General features: G+C 46.1%; 1 protein-coding gene across 24 annotated transcripts in view; it reads left to right on the forward strand.

The window, feature by feature from the left end:
• Nucleotides 1-20,693, forward strand: part of NAV2 (neuron navigator 2) — a 739,922-nt gene that overhangs the window by 676,983 nt on the left and 42,246 nt on the right. For 19 of the 24 annotated variants that reach the window (XR_006297427.1, XM_043580801.1, XM_043580796.1 and 16 more), the window contains 6 exons: nt 783-827; nt 3,275-3,435; nt 5,238-5,426; nt 11,577-11,629; nt 16,586-16,609; nt 16,724-16,798. Coding sequence is in view for 23 of the 24 variants with exons in the window: in XM_043580801.1 (XP_043436736.1) it covers nt 783-827; nt 3,275-3,435; nt 5,238-5,426; nt 11,577-11,629; nt 16,586-16,609; nt 16,724-16,798 (547 nt within the window). In the remaining variant the exon portion in view is untranslated. The remainder of the gene's footprint in view (nt 1-782; nt 828-3,274; nt 3,436-5,237; nt 5,427-11,576; nt 11,630-16,585; nt 16,610-16,723; nt 16,799-20,693) is intronic. The other 5 variants (XM_043580800.1, XM_043580812.1, XM_043580795.1 and 2 more) reach the window with 1 other exon arrangement.

The raw sequence follows: 20,693 nt of genomic DNA on the forward strand, positions 1-20,693 counted from the left end.
CGGACCTTCAATTTGTGGGGGAGCCACAGCTTGGCCAAGCATAATAACCAGATGTTGTTTTATGCTAGGGAAAAAAAAAATAACGAAAACCCTCTTTACCCCGTCAACGGCAAAAACTTTGCTTTTCGTTGGACTCACAGACCAAGCTTTTACACCCTTGTTCTTTGGAGATGCAAATGCCTTGACTTTATCAGCCAGCAAGTTGTAACCTGCCCCAGCTCGGCCAGGGGGGGCTCAGCTCCCAGATACGCCAAGCTAAGAGGGACCTGGAATTCACTCTGTTACAGATGAATTCCAAATATGCAGACCGCTGGCCTCTTGAAAGCCTCCAGCAAGTCCCTTCTCTCGCTTGGAATCATTGTCAGTGGCATTTAAGGCTGGGCCAGGGTTAGGGGTGCAGGGAAGCTGGCATCTCTCTCTCTCCCTGAGAAGCAGTGGTGGTAGGACAAAGGTGGGTGACTGGGCAGCAGGAGGTGTGGGCTCTGCTTCGACGTGGGGTGGCCCCTGAGTTGTGCTGTGAGCCTGTGGAAAAGGAGGAGGAGTCGGAGTTGAGTGGATGCCTTGGGCCTCCTGGTGACTTGGGGGAAGGTACGGACTAGGGTCAGCCAGCCCCAGGATTAGGCTTCTCTTGTTTCCTGTGGATGTGTTGCATGTGCAGCTGGATAAGGGAAAACTCCCTGGTGACGTGAGTCTCTTGCTCCGTAACTTCGGCCCCTCCTCACCTTGCCTGCTTTTCCCTGCGCTTCTCTGAAGTTCTCATTTTTGTTTTAACTCTCCTACAGTGACCCGCACCTTGATAGGAACACTTTGCCTAAAAAAGGACTCAGGTATCTGTGTTTCCTCCTTGCATCCATGCCATCCGGTGTGGCTTTGGGGCTTGGCTGTGTGACTCTCATGGCTGGCGGGGGTTCGGGCTGGGCTGGGGTCCCTGCTTTGGCCACCGCAGCAGGGCCTTCTGAACGATGGCTCCCCTGGCACCTCTCATTCCCCTCTCTCCATTTGTTGGCTTTTTTTTTTTTTTTTTTTTTTTGCTTGAGCAGAGGCTGTGCTTTTTCAGGCTTCCTGTGGTAAAAAACCATCTCACGAAGGACATCCCTGGGCAAGCCCAGAGAGCAGTTACTGCTACTTCTGGGGCCAGTGGGTTTAATCGATGAGCTCTTCACCATGATCATTCTGTTCACGGCTGTCTTCCAAAAGAAAGGACATGACTTACAGCATGTTGGTTTGTTAGCCAGGACAAGGGCAGAGGAGATAACGATTTCCCTCGAATTTGAAAATACTTAATTTTTCGGCCCACAGAAGATTGCCAAAGACAGAGCCTTTGCGCTTCCTAAATGTTTTGATCGAAAGGTGTGTCAGTTTTCAGTGCCCAACAAGAAAACATGGCTGTGATTGGCTTTGGTGTAAAGAAAGAAAAGACTGCCAGGAAGGAATGTCCTTCCATTCTTTCTAAGTCATGGCTCACTTTTGGGTGGGTGTCCTGGTTAAACAAGATGCTGTAAGTTCCCCATTGCTCACACCATCTCCTTCACTGTGCCGACCAGCGGGACCCCAGTTCTAACGCCTGTCCCGTGGTCTTATGGTCGCAGCTGTCACTTCTCCTGCTCCTTAAACATCTTGTTCTTTGTAGCATTTGCTGCACCCTGCACTAAGCATTAAGTGCTTTCGCAAAAAAAAATGGAACTTGGAATGAAATGTTTCATTGCTGTCATGTATGTCTGTAGTTAATAACCTGCCGCTCTTAAGGCCGAGAGCTTTTTGAACAGTAATGTGAGGTAGGTATCAATGCTGCCTTTCAGTAGGAGCTCAAGGAAAGCCAATTCTGAGAATCTTAAGAATAAAAGTATTGAAAATTTCCCAAAGGACGTCCTGTGGGAGGAAGTTCACCGTGGCCATAGAGAGGGGGGAGTTGGCAAGGCCTTTTGTGCTTAGCAGTTTTCTTCATGCCTATGAGGGCTGCTTGTGAGTGCTTCCATGATGGCCACTCTTCATAGGAGTCTGACACTGATGCCCCACTGTTGCCCTGAGAGGAAGCTAACCCCTCTAAATATGAATATTTTGAAATGATATATGTGTATATATGTTTCTGCAGCAGATCTAATCTATCAAAGTGATGCAGCTCTGGGTTTTTTTAAATTATTTTAAAAATTTTCAGAATAGGGCTACGTGCTAGGCTATCTTCATGCAGTCGATGTGACCTAGAAAGTTGAATGTCCATCAACCATAGCCAAAACATTAAGGGAGAAACTTTTTTTTTGTCCCCTCCCACTCTTCCTCCCCCTCCTAGCTCCCTCCCTCCCCACACATTCATGTCCGATGCCAAAACACCAACAACTCTTTATCTTGAGTCAAGTGAAACCCCTCTGTTGACCTAATCAGTAGTGACCCCATGGTAATCTGTATATAAGTCCAAAGGCACACTGGTCACTGTATTTCAGAAATTTGAGATGCTGCCCGCGGGCATAATGCGAACAGCATGGATTTTGGAATCAGACATACGATGGACTGGAATCTCAGCACGTGATTCGAGGCAGGCCCTCCCCTTCAATGAATATAAAATGGGAATGACAGCATCTGCCTTGCCAGCTGGGTTGGAGGCATTGGCAAGATAATGTCTGTGAAGGCCCCCAGCACATCAGAGGCTTTCAGTAGGCCATGACCAGATACATTTCCTAATAAAGGAGGACGTGGGCCCATGACTTCCGTGGAACCCAGTGATTTGGGGTTCCTTTTATGGAGACTTCTCTGATAATCAATTGCAGCAAGGACTGTAAGCATTGGTGTCCTCATGCCTTCCATTACGTATCTGGTTTCTGATACACAGGGATTCATGGCTACTTGCTTGCGCTCTAGAATGCAGATGCCATGAGCTATCTAATTAAAACGTCCTCGAAGCTCTGACAGCAGCTCATTTTGTTGCTTCAGTCCTGTCAAGGTGGGGGCTTTGAAATGACACTATCATGAATCAACATGCTGCAGATACGCCCAGTGACGGCTCCTTTGAGCATTTACCGGTCTTGCTTTCTTGATGTGTTCCCTCCAAACTGAAAGGAATTACAGTTTTCCCCAAAGGCAGCCAAGTAGCAAAAAAGGTTTGGAGAAACTTCATAAGTTTCAGGATGTGGAGTGATGTGGGTTTTTTTTTTTTTTTTTAACATCATCTTTGGATCTGTATTTCTTTTTTTTTTTTTTGTATGTTTATCATCAGCTCCACAGTATTCATTTTCATAAGCGCTGTTCATAGTTAATCCCAGCCTAATTTCGGTCTGTCCAGGTATACTCCCACCTCCCAGCTTCGTACACAAGAAGACGCAAAAGAATGGTTACGGTCCCACTCTGCAGGAGGCCTACAGGACACCGCTGCCAGTTCCCCTTTTTCCTCTGGCTCCAGTGTAACTTCTCCCTCCGGAACAAGATTCAACTTTTCCCAGCTTGGTGAGTAGCCTGTGATCATTAGCTGCGTTGATCAGTTCCATGGGGCAGAGGTTACTCTTCTGTTGTGAAAGAGGCATGTGGTCACATCTTTCTCCGTGTCTGATCAGCCCTCAGCAATGTGGTTTGATTATAGGAGATTGGTGGCAAAAGAAAGAGGAAAAAATAGAAGAGATTTTGGTACTCTAGTCAGTAATTCATTTACGTGTTTGATGTAAGTAGGGTAGTAGCAAAGAGCAAATCGTTCCGTTTTTGAGAAGAATGTATTCCATTTCCAAGACCTCTGAAGATGTAAGTTTCTATCTGAAGAAATAGTAGCATACCCCATGTTTGGTCATCTGTATTGCTCTGTTAAGCTGGAAAATAAAGATCAGGTTTTGAGTGAACAACTATTCTTGGAAATGCCTACTACTGACATAATGCTTTGACTGGCACAGTGGGGAGAGGAAAAGAATTTGTAACACAGTCCCTGATGACATGTTAATGGATTCTTTTTTAGAGGAACAAACACACCCACACAGACTCATAAATAGGGTAAAAGAGAACAACCCAAAGCTTTATACGAAACCGTGTAATAAAAACTGAATATGATCAGGTAGCAAGTATTAGAAAAAGAGAAGATCACTGGGAAGGGGGGCACCTGGGTGGCTCAGTTGGTTAAGCGTCCAACTCTTGCTTTCGGTTCAGGTTATGATCTCGTGGTTCACGGGATCAAGCCCTGTGTCAGGCTCTGCGATAACAGCACGAAGTCTGCTTCGGATTTTCTCTCTCCCCCTCTCTCTCTGCCCCTCCCCCACCCAAAATAAATCAGTAAACATTCCTTAAAAAATTATTGGAAGGATGGGAGCTCACTCTTCAAAGACTGATGGGGGGGAATCATCTTGCTCAATCTCATCTCACTGTTCAGAGGGCAGCCTTTTCTGAATATTGTGAATAATAAACACGGAATCTTTTTTTAATATTTATTTATTTTGGGGAGAACAAAAGTGGGGGAGGAGCAGAAAGAGAGGGGGACAGAGGATCCGAAGCAGGCTCTGCGTTGACAGGCTGACAGCAGCGAGTCCTGTGTGGAGCTTGAACTCCCGAAATGCGAGATCATGACCTGAGCCAAAGTCAGATGCTCACCTGACTGAGCCACCCGGGTGCCCAAAACACAGAATCTTTAAAGGACAGGTGTGGCTTGTAATCAAGTGAGGCTTGACTTTTCATTTTTAATAAACTGTGAATGGATACTTTGGAAATACTGTACTTTACTGAAATGGAAAGGACTTTAATTTTAAAAGCTCGTTTGAGCCAAGGTGGATGTACCCCTTCACACTGAAGCTCTTTTAGGCACCCTTACCAAGTGGGCCCCATTGGAGGCAGTGAGACCTGTGTTCATATTGTTCCTTCCCGGAGTAACTCTTTGAGGCAAGAGTTTCTTGTCATGCACAAATGCTTCCCGTCTGATCAAAAGCCTGGTTGGACTATTTTGGGCTTTGGCTTTAGAGGGAGTTGTTCCAGATGAGCCCAGGGAGTAATTAGCTCATGCCTGGAAGGTGACACCAGCTTGTCCGAACGTGCCAAATTGGAAAGCTGAAGCCCAGAGCCTTGCTTTGGAACTGACCCACCTTTCCTCCCTTATTTTTAGCTGTCAGTTTGTTATTCAAGTGCTGGTGTTGTGACTACCTTCTAGAAAACAGACAAGGGAGGGAAGTTGGCATGGACAGATGTGGCTGATACAATCAGTCCCCTCGCCGTCCCCATCCAGGATTTGCACAGAGACGTGAACTTCCAACCTTTCAGTTCCTTTCCTTTTATTCCAGCAAGTCCCACCACTGTTACCCAGATGAGCTTGTCCAACCCAACCATGCTGAGGACCCACAGCCTCTCCAATGCCGATGGGCAGTATGACCCATACACTGACAGCCGATTCCGGAATAGCTCCATGTCCCTGGATGAGAAGAGCAGAACCATGAGCCGCTCGGGTTCATTCCGGGATGGGTTTGAAGAAGGTAAGCAAGGAGGTTTACCATCTGAGGTTATGCAGTGTGGTTAATTGGCCCTCCACACCAAGTTCATGACCTGAGAGCCCACCTCTAAGGGTTCCCAGCCAGCTATCTCACTCACTCTGGGGGCTGGGGCTGGGGAGCTCTGAATAGCAGGGTCTGGCTCTTCATTGACCTCGCAGACTTCAGGGAAGAGGCTTCTGAAGAAACATGAGTGAACTTGGAGCTGACCAAGTTCCACTCTGGGCTTCTCCCTCTTGGACTCAGGCCACAGCTTCTTGGCATGTGCCTCCATCTTGAGGTTCCGCTGCTGGCTCACCATGTTGGCAGAGTGAGTTTCTGGAGAGTTAGTGCATTTCCCTGTGCTGACGCACCCTTGTGGCTCTGGGGGCCTGTGGGCAGCTCCAGAAGTTTCTATCTCTCGGTTTATTAAGTTTATTCGGTTAAACCCTTTCCCTTCAGGTATGCCCTTTTTCTTTGCTCACAAATTGTGAATATGTTGGGTCGGATCTTTATGTTTTGTTCATTTTAATCAGAATTTTGGGAGAACACAGCTGTGGGCATCTTTGCCAGCTGTCTTCCTAACTCGGTTCTTCCTTCTGTCCCTTTGTTCTTTCACTTAAGGTGGGAGCTAGGGAAGCAAGCAGTCAAAATGCTGTGGAGGGGCATCAGCCCCACCCCTGAAAAGCTTCCTGAAGGTGGGAATGACAGGACATTAGAATCAGTCCTCATTTGACTAGTGGTTAAAAAGATAGAGGAAGACTTCGAAGGTCTGAATCTAGCACTCCAACTTGGGTATATGATCTTGGACAGGTTGCCTCGTGTCTCTGTACTTCCTTTTTTTGTTTTTTGTTTTTGAGAGTGGTAATAGAAACCAGCTCATGAAATTATGAGAATTCAATAACATATACAAATGTTAACCCAGTAACGTTATTATACATCCTAGGCTGTAGACTCAGTGTCAGCCGAGATGTCTTGGCAGCTAGGCAACTAGGAATCCCTAGCTAGGGGATGGGGACTCCCAGAGCAATTGAAGCCCAGGCTAAGGCCATAGCTCTGGTTGTGCCTTGTGTGTGTGTGTGTGTGTGTGTCAGTGGCAGAAGAGAATGTGGAGGAGGGGAGGGTGTTACGGGTGCTTTCGTCTACTCCCAGCCCCTGTAAGAGTGGGAAAGTATATGCCCAGCATCCTTCTGGGAGGAGAGAACAAACAAACTTGTCTTAAGAAATCCCTGAACAAATCAAGAGGGAAAGAAACCGAATAAAAGCTTCTGCTTTTGCCCAGTGTATACTTGTTTACAAAAATTGGAAGAGTTTAGTTACAGGGCAGTAGCCCCCTGGTTCATCTTCCTAGAGACTTCAGTCCCTTCCTTCACCCTGATTTATGTGTCACTTGTGTCCAGTGACATCCAGTGAGTGACAGGGAGCAAGTCTGTAAATCCATATTTGGGAGCCTGCTGGGACAGAGGATTAAGGAAGGGTGGAGCCTGAGTTCCCAAAGAGTGTTTTGCTGGATTGAAGAGGTAGAAATGAGCTCTCTAACCACTCAGGGCAGTAGTAATAGTGGATATGTTGACCCTAAGGTAAAGGAGTAGGCAGTTTGTCTTGAACTTTTTTCTAGTCAATGTGCTGGCCAAAGCATGGCCACAGAGCATCCCCCAGCCCTCCCGGTAACGATTCCCATAGGGAGTGGGTCCTGTGCTCGATTCATCTTCCCTGTCGTGTGTGTACCTGAGTGCACCGTGTTCAGAACTGAAACTTGTCCAAACAAGCAGACTTCGCCTCATAAAGATCCAGAACCATTACAGTATCATCATCAGAGAGCTTTTATTTATTCCATCTGGAATCAAGCTGTCAGGCAGCACAACCGTTGAATATCTGGGATGTCAAAGTGACATTGATAAAAAATGGTTGCCCACAAGCAGTGTCTAGACTTTTGTAAACCCTAATGATTCATGGTGATGTGGAACTGAAGGGCAGAGGTAAAACTCAAATTTGAGAGGTAGAAGGTAGGGACTGCTGTCGATATACTATGAACACGTAACAATTTCATCTTTTGGGAAATTTTGCATCAAATTGATTTTCTTTCTTCCAGGGATATTACGTTACAGAAACAAAATAGAGCTTGTGCAATTAGGTGTTTTCAATTCCGCTGGGTAAAGAGTCCCGCCCCCCTTTTGAATTTTTAAATCCCCGTGTTGTGGAAACAGTTGGGAAATTTTTACATCTCATGTTTGGGCCAAATAGAACCTCCTTACAAGAGTCCATTAGGTATATCATCTGCCAGAAAGCAGGATAGAAATTTTAAAAGAATTAGCACAAGTACTTGTGTGAGGTTTTTGTGGGATTTAATTAGCACTTTCCATTTTGAAGGAAGTTGGAATCATAAATATGTAGATTAGGTGCAGGCATGGCCCAGATGCAACCTTTCAAAGTTATTTCAGGTAAATTAATTTCCATCAGATGCATTATGCACTCAGAGTCAACTTTAATAGCGCACATTTAGGGACATGCTTGAGGCATTTTTAAAATGTATGTCTTTGGATGAAAAAAAAAATCCAGGGACTTTACCAATCATCCCTAATTGCTAGTGCAATCTAAATCAGTACTTATGGAATCCATAGGAACAGAACAGCTTGTTAATAAATCCTTTTTTTTTTTTTTTGCAATTTACTTGTGTTTCTAGCCCCTGAGTCGTATTTGTGATTTAAATCCTGTCATGTCTGTTGTTAGCCATGAATGAGACCTTGGGTAAGGGACTTGGCCCCGCTCAGCCTATTTCCTGTTCGCTAAAAGGTAGAAAATAATTGTACCTGCTTCAGAGGATTGAAGGGAAGATTAGGTGAGATAAATCCCGGAAAGCATTTAATGCAAAATGACTTCGAAAGAGGTTTATAGCAAGTATTCAGTCAGTGGTGGCTATTGTTAAAATTGTCATGTTTGGTTTTATCCTCCTCCCCAAGGGCCATTTCATTGCTGTTTTATTTGTGGCAAAATCCAGGCAGAAGAAGTAGCCTGGGGGCTAAGGTCCTAAGCTCTCAATTCTCAGCCTTCTGTTTCTCTATTCAGTCCTACCTTGACATTTGGCTCTGCGTTGGTCACAACTGGGCTTTTTTTTTTTTTTTTTTTTTTTTTTTTTTTTTTTTTTTTTTTACCTGATCCTTCATCAGTGTGTTCTCTGTTTTCACTGACGCTCACCTTCCAGAGGGTGGTCCATTTGCCATCTGAACGGTGTCTCCTTGTCATCTGATCGTACCAGCAGTGGAGCAAGAAGTAGGATACAATGCCTAGATGCACATTCTCTGCTCCTGACTAGCTGTGTGTGCGTGGCTACGTCACTTAGCTTCTCTGGGTCTTAAATGACTCTTTTGTCTCTTAGTGGTAGCCACTCCTGCGCTGTCTGGGAATATTACCTACAAATTCTCTGTGGTGATGGGGATCACTTCAAACAATAGTGTAAATGAGAAAGCGCTTTGATTAATATGAAGCTGAATATATATATGTATATATACATGAGATGCCAGGTGTAGCAGCAGGGGCATTTGATTGCTTTATTGGCTAGAATATGCCCTGTTGTTTCACTGTGTCTACACACACACACACACACACACACACACACACACACACACCCCTGTGCTTAAAGAGGGGGTGAAACCATGTTTTTCTCAAATATGCATTTTTCGCTTGTTTGGTTGCAGCTTGTGTCTCTGTACATTGGATGAGGGGCTGGGGAAACCATTCTAAAACATATCAGAAGACTTTAACAAAATAAGCCTTTCAGAAACCAGTAAATCCAGTAGAACCAGTGAATCAAGGGCAAAAGTATCTCCAGACTTCTGATCAGCAATCCCGTTCCTGAATGCTGTGTGACCTTAAGCAGACCATTTAACCTGTCTGGATTTCAGATTACTCAGGGGCAGAGATGGCCCACACAAGCCTCTCCTGGGCCTCGTAGCTTCAGAGTTTTAGAGCTATGGGTATAGGGTGGGAAATGCATGGCGTGCTTTTGCTGTTCTGGCTTTGTAGGTCTTGTGTGCATTTTGCTGTCCAAAAGTATCCAAGCCACATAACCCAGGCTCTGATTTGGTTCAGTTCACTTGAAACAAGGCCAACTGTAATGGTTCAGGCAAGCCACATTCAGTTTGGGGTTGACTCTGGAAATCAAGAAATCTTTTGGATTGCTATTCTTTTGGCCTTGCTATTGCTATTTACCAAGTGAGAGGAGTTAATTGCAGAGAAAAATAATTACCTCCACTGAAGCCTGCCAGATACGCTGTTCTCCGCCTGCGGCCCTAAGCTTGCACTAGGATATTGCTGAAGGCAGTGTCAGTAAGTCTGTGTGTACAAGCTAGAGAGAAGAAAAAAAGTTCCATTTTCCAGCAGCCCAGTTCCACGCTGCAGCCCTGTGCTGGCTGAGCAGGTAGTGTGACCGAAGGGTGGCTACGTATTACCCACGTCTCTTCCCCCAACTTGGCCTCCAGTATAATCTGCCCCTACTACCCGTGTCATGGGACTAAAGTTACTTACCCCTTTAGAACATGAGGCCACTAGGTTGGAGCATGAGAGGTGTCTGCTAACATCTGAACGTATTAACACTGAAAGCCGTTATTGGCCATGAACACCATAAACTGATTTCTTATGGGCCATGGGCCAGAGAAGTCGTGGGTGGAGAAGATCTGTAACCCTAAGCATTGCTAAGGAAGGTGGATGTGAGTGATGGTATAAGGATAGCCTCAGAAAAGCAGGCTCCTTCGAAGAGAGAAGAGGGCTGGACAGGCAAGCAAGGGACTGTGTGGGTTCAGAGGAGGGAGGAGGTGCATCCAGTGGCGGCGGGCAGGGAAACGAGGAAAAGGTCCATGCAGAGACATTGTCTGAGCTGATCCTGGCGATGTGGGTAGGCAGAAATGAGAAGCGTCCTAAACAAAGGGAACTGCGTGGGCAGAGACTCTGAGGCAGATGAGTGCAACGAAGGGCATGCTCGAGAGAGAAGTGCGGGATTCAGAATGTGATAGGAGCACATAAAGGAAGAGCTGGAGGTCGGGAGGTTTATGGGAACACAGTGTGGAGACACCTGGGTGGCGGGCTGAACTGTTGGTCGGATATCTTGTGGGCAGGTAGCTTCTGCCGACTGCTGATCTAAGTTGAGCTCGCTTCTTGGGTGGTAAGTGCAAGCCGTTTAGTGCACGTGGAAAGTTACTCCCCAGCCTCCCACTCTCAGACCACAGGGGACAGCGAGTGTGGGGGTAGAACATTCCACTCGTGGTCAGGAAAGCTGTGCCCAATTAAAGGTCTCTGATGTCTCCACGGGCATATTTACATCTTTCACAAAGTTGTCGAGAGATTCCTAAGAAAATGTCATTAAAGAATCTAGTTCCCAGAAAGAGAAGTCAGCTGGGATACTTAGTCCAAGAAAAGACCATGTTTTAAAGTTGTATGAAAACAATTAAAATGTCTCCCCTGGCTGGGGACAGGAAGGGGCGCGAAGAGGGTGTGAAGATGGTTCTAAGTCAAAGGTACCAGTCAGGAACGAAAAAGAGGACACCGCTTGCTTGTCATTTTGTACGCATGGTAGAAATCGAAAGAAGAATCTCTGTTTCAGTAGATGTATCTTCTAGACAAGTGCTCTACTACAAGTAGATCTAGAATGAATTTGCTATGGTCAGCAGCCAGCCTCCCATGTTGATAATAATCGGCTCATCTTTGTGCATACACAAGTGAGAGTTGCTAGCAGGGTACGAAATAGATGTGCAACACAATCTCAACCCTGAAGGAATATGTTAGAAAAAAAGAAAGGAGTAATATGTGCTGGAATGGAACAGGTACCAGGTTGCCTCTGGGTAATAGAATTATGAGTCACATAGATAATGGCAGTGAGTATGTTTTTTTTTAACACTTCTCTGTACTTGAAAACTTTTATTTAGTAATCATGTGTTATTTTCATAGGGGAGAAAGGTATTTAGAGGTTGTAGGGGAAAAAAGGGCTAAAAGAGAAGAGACTCCCTTAGCAAATTATTTTATTTGACTCTGTCACCAAATGAGGAAAAGTTGGGTCCAGGCGAGATTAAGCTGCCTATAATGTTGAGTTTCTCTTCCTCTCTCCTTCTTAGACTCCATAGTAGCCGGTTGTGCAGTTCACTTTTTTTTTTTTTTTTTAAACAGTTCACGGATCCTCGCTCTCCTTGGTTTCCAGCACGTCTTCAATTTATTCTACGGTGAGTATAAATCAATGCTGTATGCATTGCTATGATCATGAGGACTGGGGCTCCTTTATCAAGTGTATCAAGAATAAAATATAAAGTCATTTCTCCTAGAGAAAGCATTTCCATTATAAGGGAATCGTTTAATAGGGAACAAGAGTTGAAATTCACAAACAGCTGTTGATCATAATGTATCAACCAATAAGGCAGGAGCTCACTTTGTTAAAGTGGCATTGTGCTTTGGGTGGTAACTAGTTAGAATGTGTGAAAAGCCTTGGCCACCTGCTGGTAGCCTTAGAAAAGAAAGGCCTTAAATAACTTCGTCTTCTGTCTGCCTCAGTTTCTTTATCTGTGAAGTGGAAAGAATAGCAGCCCCTACTGTGAGGGAGATGACCTTTCACGACAGTATAAATTCCTTGAGGGCAAGGATTTTTTCTGTTTTCATTCCTAGTGCCTAGAGCAAAGCCTAGCATATAGTAGGTGTTCAGAAAATAGGCTTGAATGAAATAAGAAAATGCATGGGAAGCACTAAATACAGTGTGCACAGCACAGAGTAAGCTCTCGAAGGTTGGCTATCATCACTGAGTGGTCTACTGAACAAAAGCCAAATGGAATCGAAAGATGGTGCTGGATTTGTTCAGAGGATTTTGCTTTTTATAGCTCTGTGCATGACTATTTATCTTAAAATTTTTAACTCGGGAATTCCTATAGGAAAAAAATTTTACTAATTAAGAATTGGAAATCCTTTAGCCCTTAATTCCATGGAGGACAGATATTTTAGTAAGTCAGTTTTTGGTAACACTAGGCTCCTGGGCTAGAGACCTCGCGGGACAAACTGTCTATGGCCCCTTAGAAGTTTAAAGGCCATCCTGGAGTCAAGTTAAAGAGACCAGAGCCTAACTGCTCTTTCTTAGGCCGATAGCAAGCACAAACAGACTTGAGTGAGCGCTGACATGCTCTGATTTGAAGGACCTAGAAAGGATCTTTTCTGCTCCGACCCACCTTGCCACCTCCAAACACCTCGTTCCTCAGCCGGTCACCTTGTCTGAAATTTCATCACAGAGTCCTCACTTTCGTTAGTAAGAGGGATTGCCGAAGCCACTACCTACTAAGAAAGCCATAGACGTGGCCTTCTAAATCTCAACTAGTACATACACGAAGTCCTGTCTTCTAGAGGGCAACTCTGCGACATGGGTGCCAAGATAGTACTTTCAAACCTAGGTTTACTGCTTTGACAGGATTTACTGGCCCTGTGTGGATGTGACGCTCTGGGCTACACCCCAAGGATGTGGTGCGGGTGGGCAGAGGAGCCTGCAGCTGAAGGAGGAAGCCAGACGCACCCAAGGACACCTCGGGACCTGGGACTCTAGTTCCATAGAGTGGGTGCAGAGGCTACCACAGGCATCACCATCCCCAAGCCCCTTGTTTTCCCAGCGGAGTGCCCGGGGTTTCCCATCAGCGTGGAGCAGGAAGGTTCTTCTCAGAAGAGTGAGAAATGGGGGCCGGCCTGCACCAGCCAGCCTTGGAGGGAAAGAGCATGAATTCCCCCCGCTGTGAGAATTCGGACCTAGGAAGCCATCACTTGCGTTTCCTGGCTGCACTGCCTTCGTGCAGCCCGCTGGAGGCTCTTAGCACCCAAGGCCTTTCGGTCGCTCTTGCTCTGGGTGTGTGGACAGGCAGCTGATGTTTTCATGAAATTTCAAATTATGCTGAGTTGATAAAAATTCACACGTTACCAAAGACCTAATAATAAGTTTCAACCTCATATGTAACTAGACAAGAGCCCCGAGGCCTAATCTTTGTTTTTTTCCTCACTATATGACTTTGTACAAATTATGTCATTATTCCGGGTAGTTGTCAGTTTGTCCTCGCTGTCAGGAAGCCAGTGGTCTCAGAGGTAGGTGCCCACAACTTCTGACATTCCACCAAATCATTGATCAAAGGTTCCCCTATACTGTCCTCTACATGTGCCTTCTCTGAGCATATAGGTTACTTTTGCAGACTTAAAAAAAAGTCTAACATTTGCCTGTTTCCACGCCAGAGTAGTCTGCGAATTCCAAACTGTATCTGACTACGTTGCTGCCACCAAGCGTGGACATGTGGTCCCTCATCTGTTATCAGCCACTTGGTAATAATAGAATTCTGAGACTCAGACACCTTGGCAAATGTTAAAGCGAACAAGTTCTCGTTCTAAAAAGAGATTGTTGGAGTTTCGTAAGTTGCCACCAACCCAGACCAAAGAGTCTGTTTAAGAGCTGAGTGTTGTTGAAGGCTCTTATTGGATGATAATAGGTTTTTCCCTGAAATCTCTGTAATTCTTGGATATTCAAGAATGCTCATTCTGGCTGAAAATTGCCTGTGATTTTAATTATAAAGGAAAGAAAAGGCAACAGTTGCTGAGCAACTGCCATGAAGAAATCATGGAGTAGACTTTGCCTTGAAAATGGAAGGTGCCACATCGGGCATTAGACCGGCTTTCTTGGCCGGTAGAGGGCAGGAACTGCTAAATGGAGGGAGGCTCCTAGCTTCACTTAAGAGCTCCCAGAGCAGCAGCTGGGGGTAAGATTAAGAACAGGGGTCCAACCCTGAGACAGTGGGCAGAGTGACAGTGGCAGAGGTACGGGGAAGGGGGGGGAGTATTAGGCCCATGGATAGGAGTGTTTAGAAGTGGGCCTCATCCTATATGGATGGTTCACCCTGCTGACCGACCTCCGTCAGCCACCCAAATGTTAGATAGCTGTGACATTCTCACTGTTAACTTTGTCCTTTGGGTCAGACTCAAAAGCCAGGGGCCTTATTTCTAGAAGGCCTCCATAAGAATGTAGCTGTAGTAGAAGAGCGGGGGAATGTGCTTGTTAAGATCCTAGACTCGAGAGCCAGACTACCTTGGGTCCAGTCCCACCTCTCCCTCTTAATAGCTGTGACCATGGGCAAATTATTCAACCTCCCTGTGCCTCAGTTTCCTCATTTGTGAAATGTAAGTGAATAATGTTAGTACCTACCCAAAGGGTTGTTATGAAGACTAAAGAGTAGAAAGGGCTTAGAACAGTCTCTGGCACGCGATAAGCATTCCGTAAATGCTACTTATTACCAGACTGTAAGCAACATGCGGTGAGGGACTTGGTCATGCTCACAGCTGTATCCCAGGTTCTTCAAACAGTGCCTGGCACATAGTAGGATATCAGCAAATATTTGATAGGTGGTGGTAGTGGGCATGAATGGATGAACAGATAAAGAGGGACGGGTGAATATTCCCAGAGAGGGAAGAGGAAGTCCTGAGGACACCTCCCAGCATTTTCCTGAAAGTGTTTCTTAGATGAGAGTGTCCAGCTGTGTGACTTCAGGCAAGATAACCTAACCTCTCTGTGCCTCAGAAGGAATACAGACCTACTCTGTGGGGTTACTGCCAGAATTAAGCGATTTGGCCCCCGTGTTCCTAAAACCCAGCTGCTGCTGTTCGAAGCCAGCTGGAGGAAGGACCCTCCTGGAGAGGATCAGGAGCCAGGGCAATGGGGTGAGGAACAGGGCGAAGGGAGACCAGACAGGAAACAGCCCCCACCTGCCCCAGCCGATGGGTGTAGGGTCTGCAGGGTCTAATGAATCATACTGGTAGTTCTGCATTCTGAACTAATATAAAAGTAGACACCAGAGTCAGATGCTGATATTTTAATAATGGGTTTATCACTGGTGAAATTGGCTTAAGACACACATCTAGCACCCAAGGACAAAACAGTCCTTACTGATTTCCACTCGCCTACCTGGCTCCCAAGTCACTGCTCCAACCCTGGGGAAGTGCAAATGGAGGGGTGGAGAGAAGGTGGGAACACTTCCAACATTGCCCAGAATGGGAGGGGGGGTGTCTTCCTTTGTGGGCCCCTGTGAGAACCCAAGGAGAGTGAAAGAAAGGTTCCTCCTGCTGCAGGTTCCCCCTATAGGAGGAGAGAGGTAGTCTTATGGTTCCTGGCTAGCAGGTGGCTGTGTCACCACAGACACAGGGCCCTGGATGGAAGATTCTGCCAGTCAAGGGCCCACGGGCTTCACCTTTACTTCCCAGAGTAGAAGGAAACTGGGGGACTGGAGTTGGGGCAGCAGGAAGGTGAAGGCCTGTTCTTTCTCACAACCTGGGGAATCAGCAGACAGGCTGATGGGGCTCCCAGCTTCCCTCACTTCGGAGGCAGTGCCCCGGAAACAGGAGAGGGAGGAATGACATGGGCAGTTACCCCGTGAACAGTCCTTTTCCCCCAGCTAGGATTGCCAGATTAAATACAGAACGCCCAGTTAAATTAGAAATTCAGATTGACAACACATAATTTTGGGGGCGCCTGGGTGGCTCAGTGGGTTGAGCGTCCAACTTCAGCTCAGGTCATGGTCTCGTGGTTCATGAGTTCGGGCCCTGCATCGGGCTCTGTGCTGACAGCTCAGATCCTGGAGCATGCTTTGGATTCTGTGTCTCCCTCTGTCTGCCCCTCTCTCCTCCTCCTCCTCCTCCTCCTCCTCCTCCTCCTCCTCCTCCTCCTCCTTCTTTTTCTTCTTTTCCTCCTCCTCTCAAAAATAAACGTTAAAAAAAAAAAAAACCAAATAACCTTTTAATATAAATTGTCCCCAGTGTAGCATGGGACATACTTATTTTTATTTGCTAAATCTGGCATCCCTACCCTGGCCCATCCCCTTCACATCACACCTTCTCCTGACCACCCAAACTTATTATCTCCACACGGGAGCAGAGGGGCTCCTCACAACCAAAATCACAACCAAAAGTCTTCCTAATTTCTTAAAATAATATGCCGTTTGTATTTGGCTGTTCTGATTGGTCAAATTAACTGAACCAGTTTATCCAGAAAAATAACACCAGGAACAAAACTCATAACTTCGGGACTTCTGTAAGCATCCAAATGTGCTCTTCCCCACGGGCTGCGTTGCGCTGTTCTTTGTTCCTCAACTGGTCTAATTTCCCTTATGATTTCTTTACAGCCAGAAGAAAAATGCCAGTCAGAGGTAAGGAACAGTTTGCCGGCTGGATTTCCTCTGTCACTATTATCTGTTGCTTCACCCAGCTCCAGCTGGGAATGGACGCTTTGAGCAAGTAACTCTGTCCCTTGCCGTCTTTAGATTCGCAAGCTGCGGCGGGAGCTGGATGCCTCACAGGAAAAGGTTTCAGCTTTGACCACCCAGCTGACAGCAAATGTGAGTACAGATGCAGGGTGGTAGCCATGGGAGGGGGGGCAGCCACTGCTCCCTTCCAACATTTCCTCACGGCCGCCTGCCCCCGAGCACCATGGAAGCAGTACAGTGTGAAGGGCAGGAGCTTTGAGCATCGTGAGTGTAAACGTCCGCTCCGGCACTTTCTGGCTCTGTGCTTCGGGCAGCTTCTTTCACCTCTGAGCCTGCACGTGCCCCTCTGTGCTGTGGCGGATGGTGACACTTAGCTCTCTGGGTCGTCAGGTGATCAGTTCTGGAATCCATTAAGTGGTCAGAAAAGTTCATTTCCCTTTTCTTCCTCTTTCTGAAAATGTTCATCTTCAGGAGGAAAAAAAAAAAAAAGCGAAGGCTCCAGATAAATAGCTGACTGTTCTGTAATTACAATATGCACAATTACGTGTTCAGGAAGGGCTGCCAACCAGCATTCAATTCAACAACTGTTTATGTGCCAACTATGCCCCGGGCACTGTGGGTTCAACAGCAGAGCAGACACCATCACTGTCATCTTCGTGTACTTTGGTACAGCAGAGAGACAAAACACTTTTCTATAATAGGCTAACTGTTAAGAGAGAGAGGCAGAAGGTTGTGGGAACATGTAGGAGGCGCACAGAACTCAGTCTGGTGGTGCGGGGGGGGAGGTCAGGAAGGGCTTCTTGGAGGAGATGACCTGAGGGATGCTGTATAGGGGAGGATGCATGGGGAGGGCAGCGTTCTACCCACTGTACACATACATGTATTTGTGCAGACGCCCAAGGGGGAGTCTTGGTGCGTTTAGAAAGTATAAGTAAGCTCATTGTAATTAGAATCTATGGCTTGGATATGGGGCAGTGGCGCTGGTGGAGGGGAGAAGGAAGTCAGGAAGAGGCAGCAAAGAAAAGCAAGGGGCAGGTCACATCACACTGACTCCCGGCTGTTAGGGGGAGAGTTTGGGTTTCCTACTGAATCTGTGTGTTTGAAGCAGAGCAGTGTGGTGGTTCGATTTGCTCCTCATGAAGCTTCCTGACTATGGCATGGTTATGGAATTAAGGGGTCCGAGTGGAGGCAGAGACCTCTGGTCTGCAAAGGAGCCCTGCTGAAGAGCTATGAGCCAGGGAGGGCTGAAGTTTAGCAGGCAGAGCCTGCAGTTTTAGGAGGCACTGAGATGTTCCTGAAGCAAGGCTTCCTGCGGGAGCGCGTGGGCCAATCTGAGACCACAGATACATGTGTGGGAGCCTGTCCCAAAGCAGCCTGCACCACCCCATAGTATGCTGGTAAGATGAAAAGCAACTTCAAAAGGTTGTCTTCCTTGGACCAGGAAGCTGAGTCAGTACTCCAAGCAATCATTTGCCTGGAGTTTTTGCCCAGGTAATGCCTGGCTTGAGCCTGAGTCAACTGAAGGAAACTATTTCTCTTAAAATCTGCACATGAAATGCTTCATGTGGTACTTGACCTTAATTAAAAGCTCAGGAACTGGTAACTTCTGTCACCATTGTTCGTTCTCCTGAGTTCTCTCACATTTCTGGGAGTGTTTGAATTTTTTTAAACCCTCATGTACCAGGCCACTGTGTGTTTCGTTATCCTCCTTTGTTTTCTTTTCTGCTTCCACCGTCAGTAACGCCATCAAAAGAACATCAAAGATTGAGATCTGAATTTTGTAGCTTAGAACTTATTTAAAAGAAAAAAAACAACCCAGAGATGTTCCGTGGGTTAGTCTTCATGTGGGTACCATTCGAATCCAAAACCAAACCCCAAACTCACTGAGGCAATCTGGATATAATCCGAATGTGAGATTTAATAGCAAGCCCCATCTCAGGTGATTTTTGGAGCTACTCCCCTGGTTAAGGATTACTGCTCTCCATTGGTGCCCCCTACATATCAAAAAATAGATGAATTGACTTATCAGAAAACTCGGGTTAATTCCTCCAGTGGCCTTGTGTTGCCCAAAGGGCCTTACGCTGGGCCATTTGGAACTCGACCCTCTGCTCCAGAAGACTCAGGGTGAGGTCTCTTACATCATCGTTATTATTCCAAAAGTGTGTTTTGCTCCTCACAAAAGCCATTGAAATCCAGTATTGTTTCAAAGTAAATATTTAGTCTTACCACACACCACCGGCAGCCCTAACGTGTTTTATTGTCTGCCGTCTTTCTCACAGGCCAAGCTGTATTTGTTTTTCTAGGCCAAACTACTCAAAGCCACCTTCTCTGGGTGTTTTTATACCACTCGTGTTTGTTTTCCTGGGAATGTGAGAATGGCACTTGGTAAGAAGGCTGTTGTGTGGCTTTGAACCAGGCTCGGGACGGCCTCTCGGCCTGTGTTTTCACAGTTGCTCGTGACCTAAAGTCGGTCCTTTCTCTCGACAGCAAAATGCAAACCTCTAGCTCTTCAGAGCAAACACGGCTTCTTCTTGAGTTTGCAAAAACACTTCTCAATAGCTAGTCTTCTTGGGTTAGGTTTTTGTCTTTAACTGAACAGAAAGAGCGAGTGCCTACAAGTAGAGGCCTAGGTGGCAATCAAAGAATTAAGATAAATGGAAATGCAGTCCTTTAAATTTAACCTTGGCGTTCCTTTGAAATGGCAAGGTTAACAGTCATTTCTTTTCACCGTCTTTGCCCTGGCCCTGTTTCCTTCATCCGCTGTGTAAACTGTCTTAAATTGGTTGGCTTTGCCATATTCTCCCCAGGCATGCTAAAGCGTATCTCTTGATTTCAAGCTGCATCGACATTTTCTCAATTTTTAATGATGAGAGGGCAATGCAGTCAGAAAGAAACTGAGTAACCACTTAATATTTTTATTATAAGCGGTCCTGCTCCCTGATAACTCCGACAGCTGTTAGAGAAAAGACCCAACAGTTTATGCTGGATATGTCTTCTCCTCACCTGTCCCTGCTTGATGAAGTCTAGTGACCAAGAGCTCTGACTTCTCTCCCATCTCTCCTCTTTCAAGTGACATGTCTGCTGACCCTCTCCACAACCCAGGACAGTGTCCCACCCCTCCCCTGGTTGTTACCTCACTTTTATTCTTCACTGAGCACCTCGGTCCTATGTTCCTCTAGAATGTTACATATGTGGTCAGATCTTACTTCTCCCTCCTCCCCAGATTCCCACTTCCTCTGCCTCCTGTATCTTCCCATCCCTCTCCTAGAGCCCTTTCTTGATCTCTCCCCACCTGGATTCTCATCCTATTTTTTATTGTTTTCCCAGCCCCAAACCTCTTCCTTCCCCCCAAAGTGTCCATTCATTCCTGTGTTTTGCAATTCCATAACAGTACAGACCATTTCCGCCTGTGTTGTTTCACGTAAGGCTCATGATAACCCTGGGAGGAAAACAGACCTCGCCCCCATTTTATAGATGGAGAAACAACAGTCAGTAGGATCAGCTCACTTGTCCATTCTTTATTCTCGGTTTTAACCATATTATCAGGATCCTCAGTCAACCAACCGATATTTCACCTGCTGCTGTACAGAGGAAGAGGCTTCATGTTAGGACACAAGCTTGCATCTTACCCTTGAAGAAGGTTGCAGAGAAAGGGGCAGACAGAAAAACATCGCATTTCTCAATTCTAAGATACATGTTTTTTTCCCTGCATTTTTAACATGTCGGAAAGTGGGATACGTATTTTTCAAGATGTCCTAGCACTATAGAGAATAGTGGTGTGTCTGATGTCGTGTTCTAACAGAAGCGTATAAAAGTAGAGAGGGGCCTTGGGGGAAAGTCCTAACTCCCTGGAGGAACAGGGGAAGGTTTCTCCAAGGAGGTAGCAGATGGGCTTTTCGGTGACTTTTTATTAACCAGGATTATAACAAGCAAAATAATGCCAACCGCTTTGTTCATCCGGTTTTTGGGTTTTTTTTTAACGTTTTATTTATTTTTGAGACAGAGAGAGACAGAGCATGACCAGGGG

This window comes from Prionailurus bengalensis, chromosome D1 (genome assembly GCF_016509475.1).
Source record: "Prionailurus bengalensis isolate Pbe53 chromosome D1, Fcat_Pben_1.1_paternal_pri, whole genome shotgun sequence".
In the NCBI taxonomy this organism is placed as follows: Eukaryota; Metazoa; Chordata; class Mammalia; order Carnivora; family Felidae; genus Prionailurus; species Prionailurus bengalensis.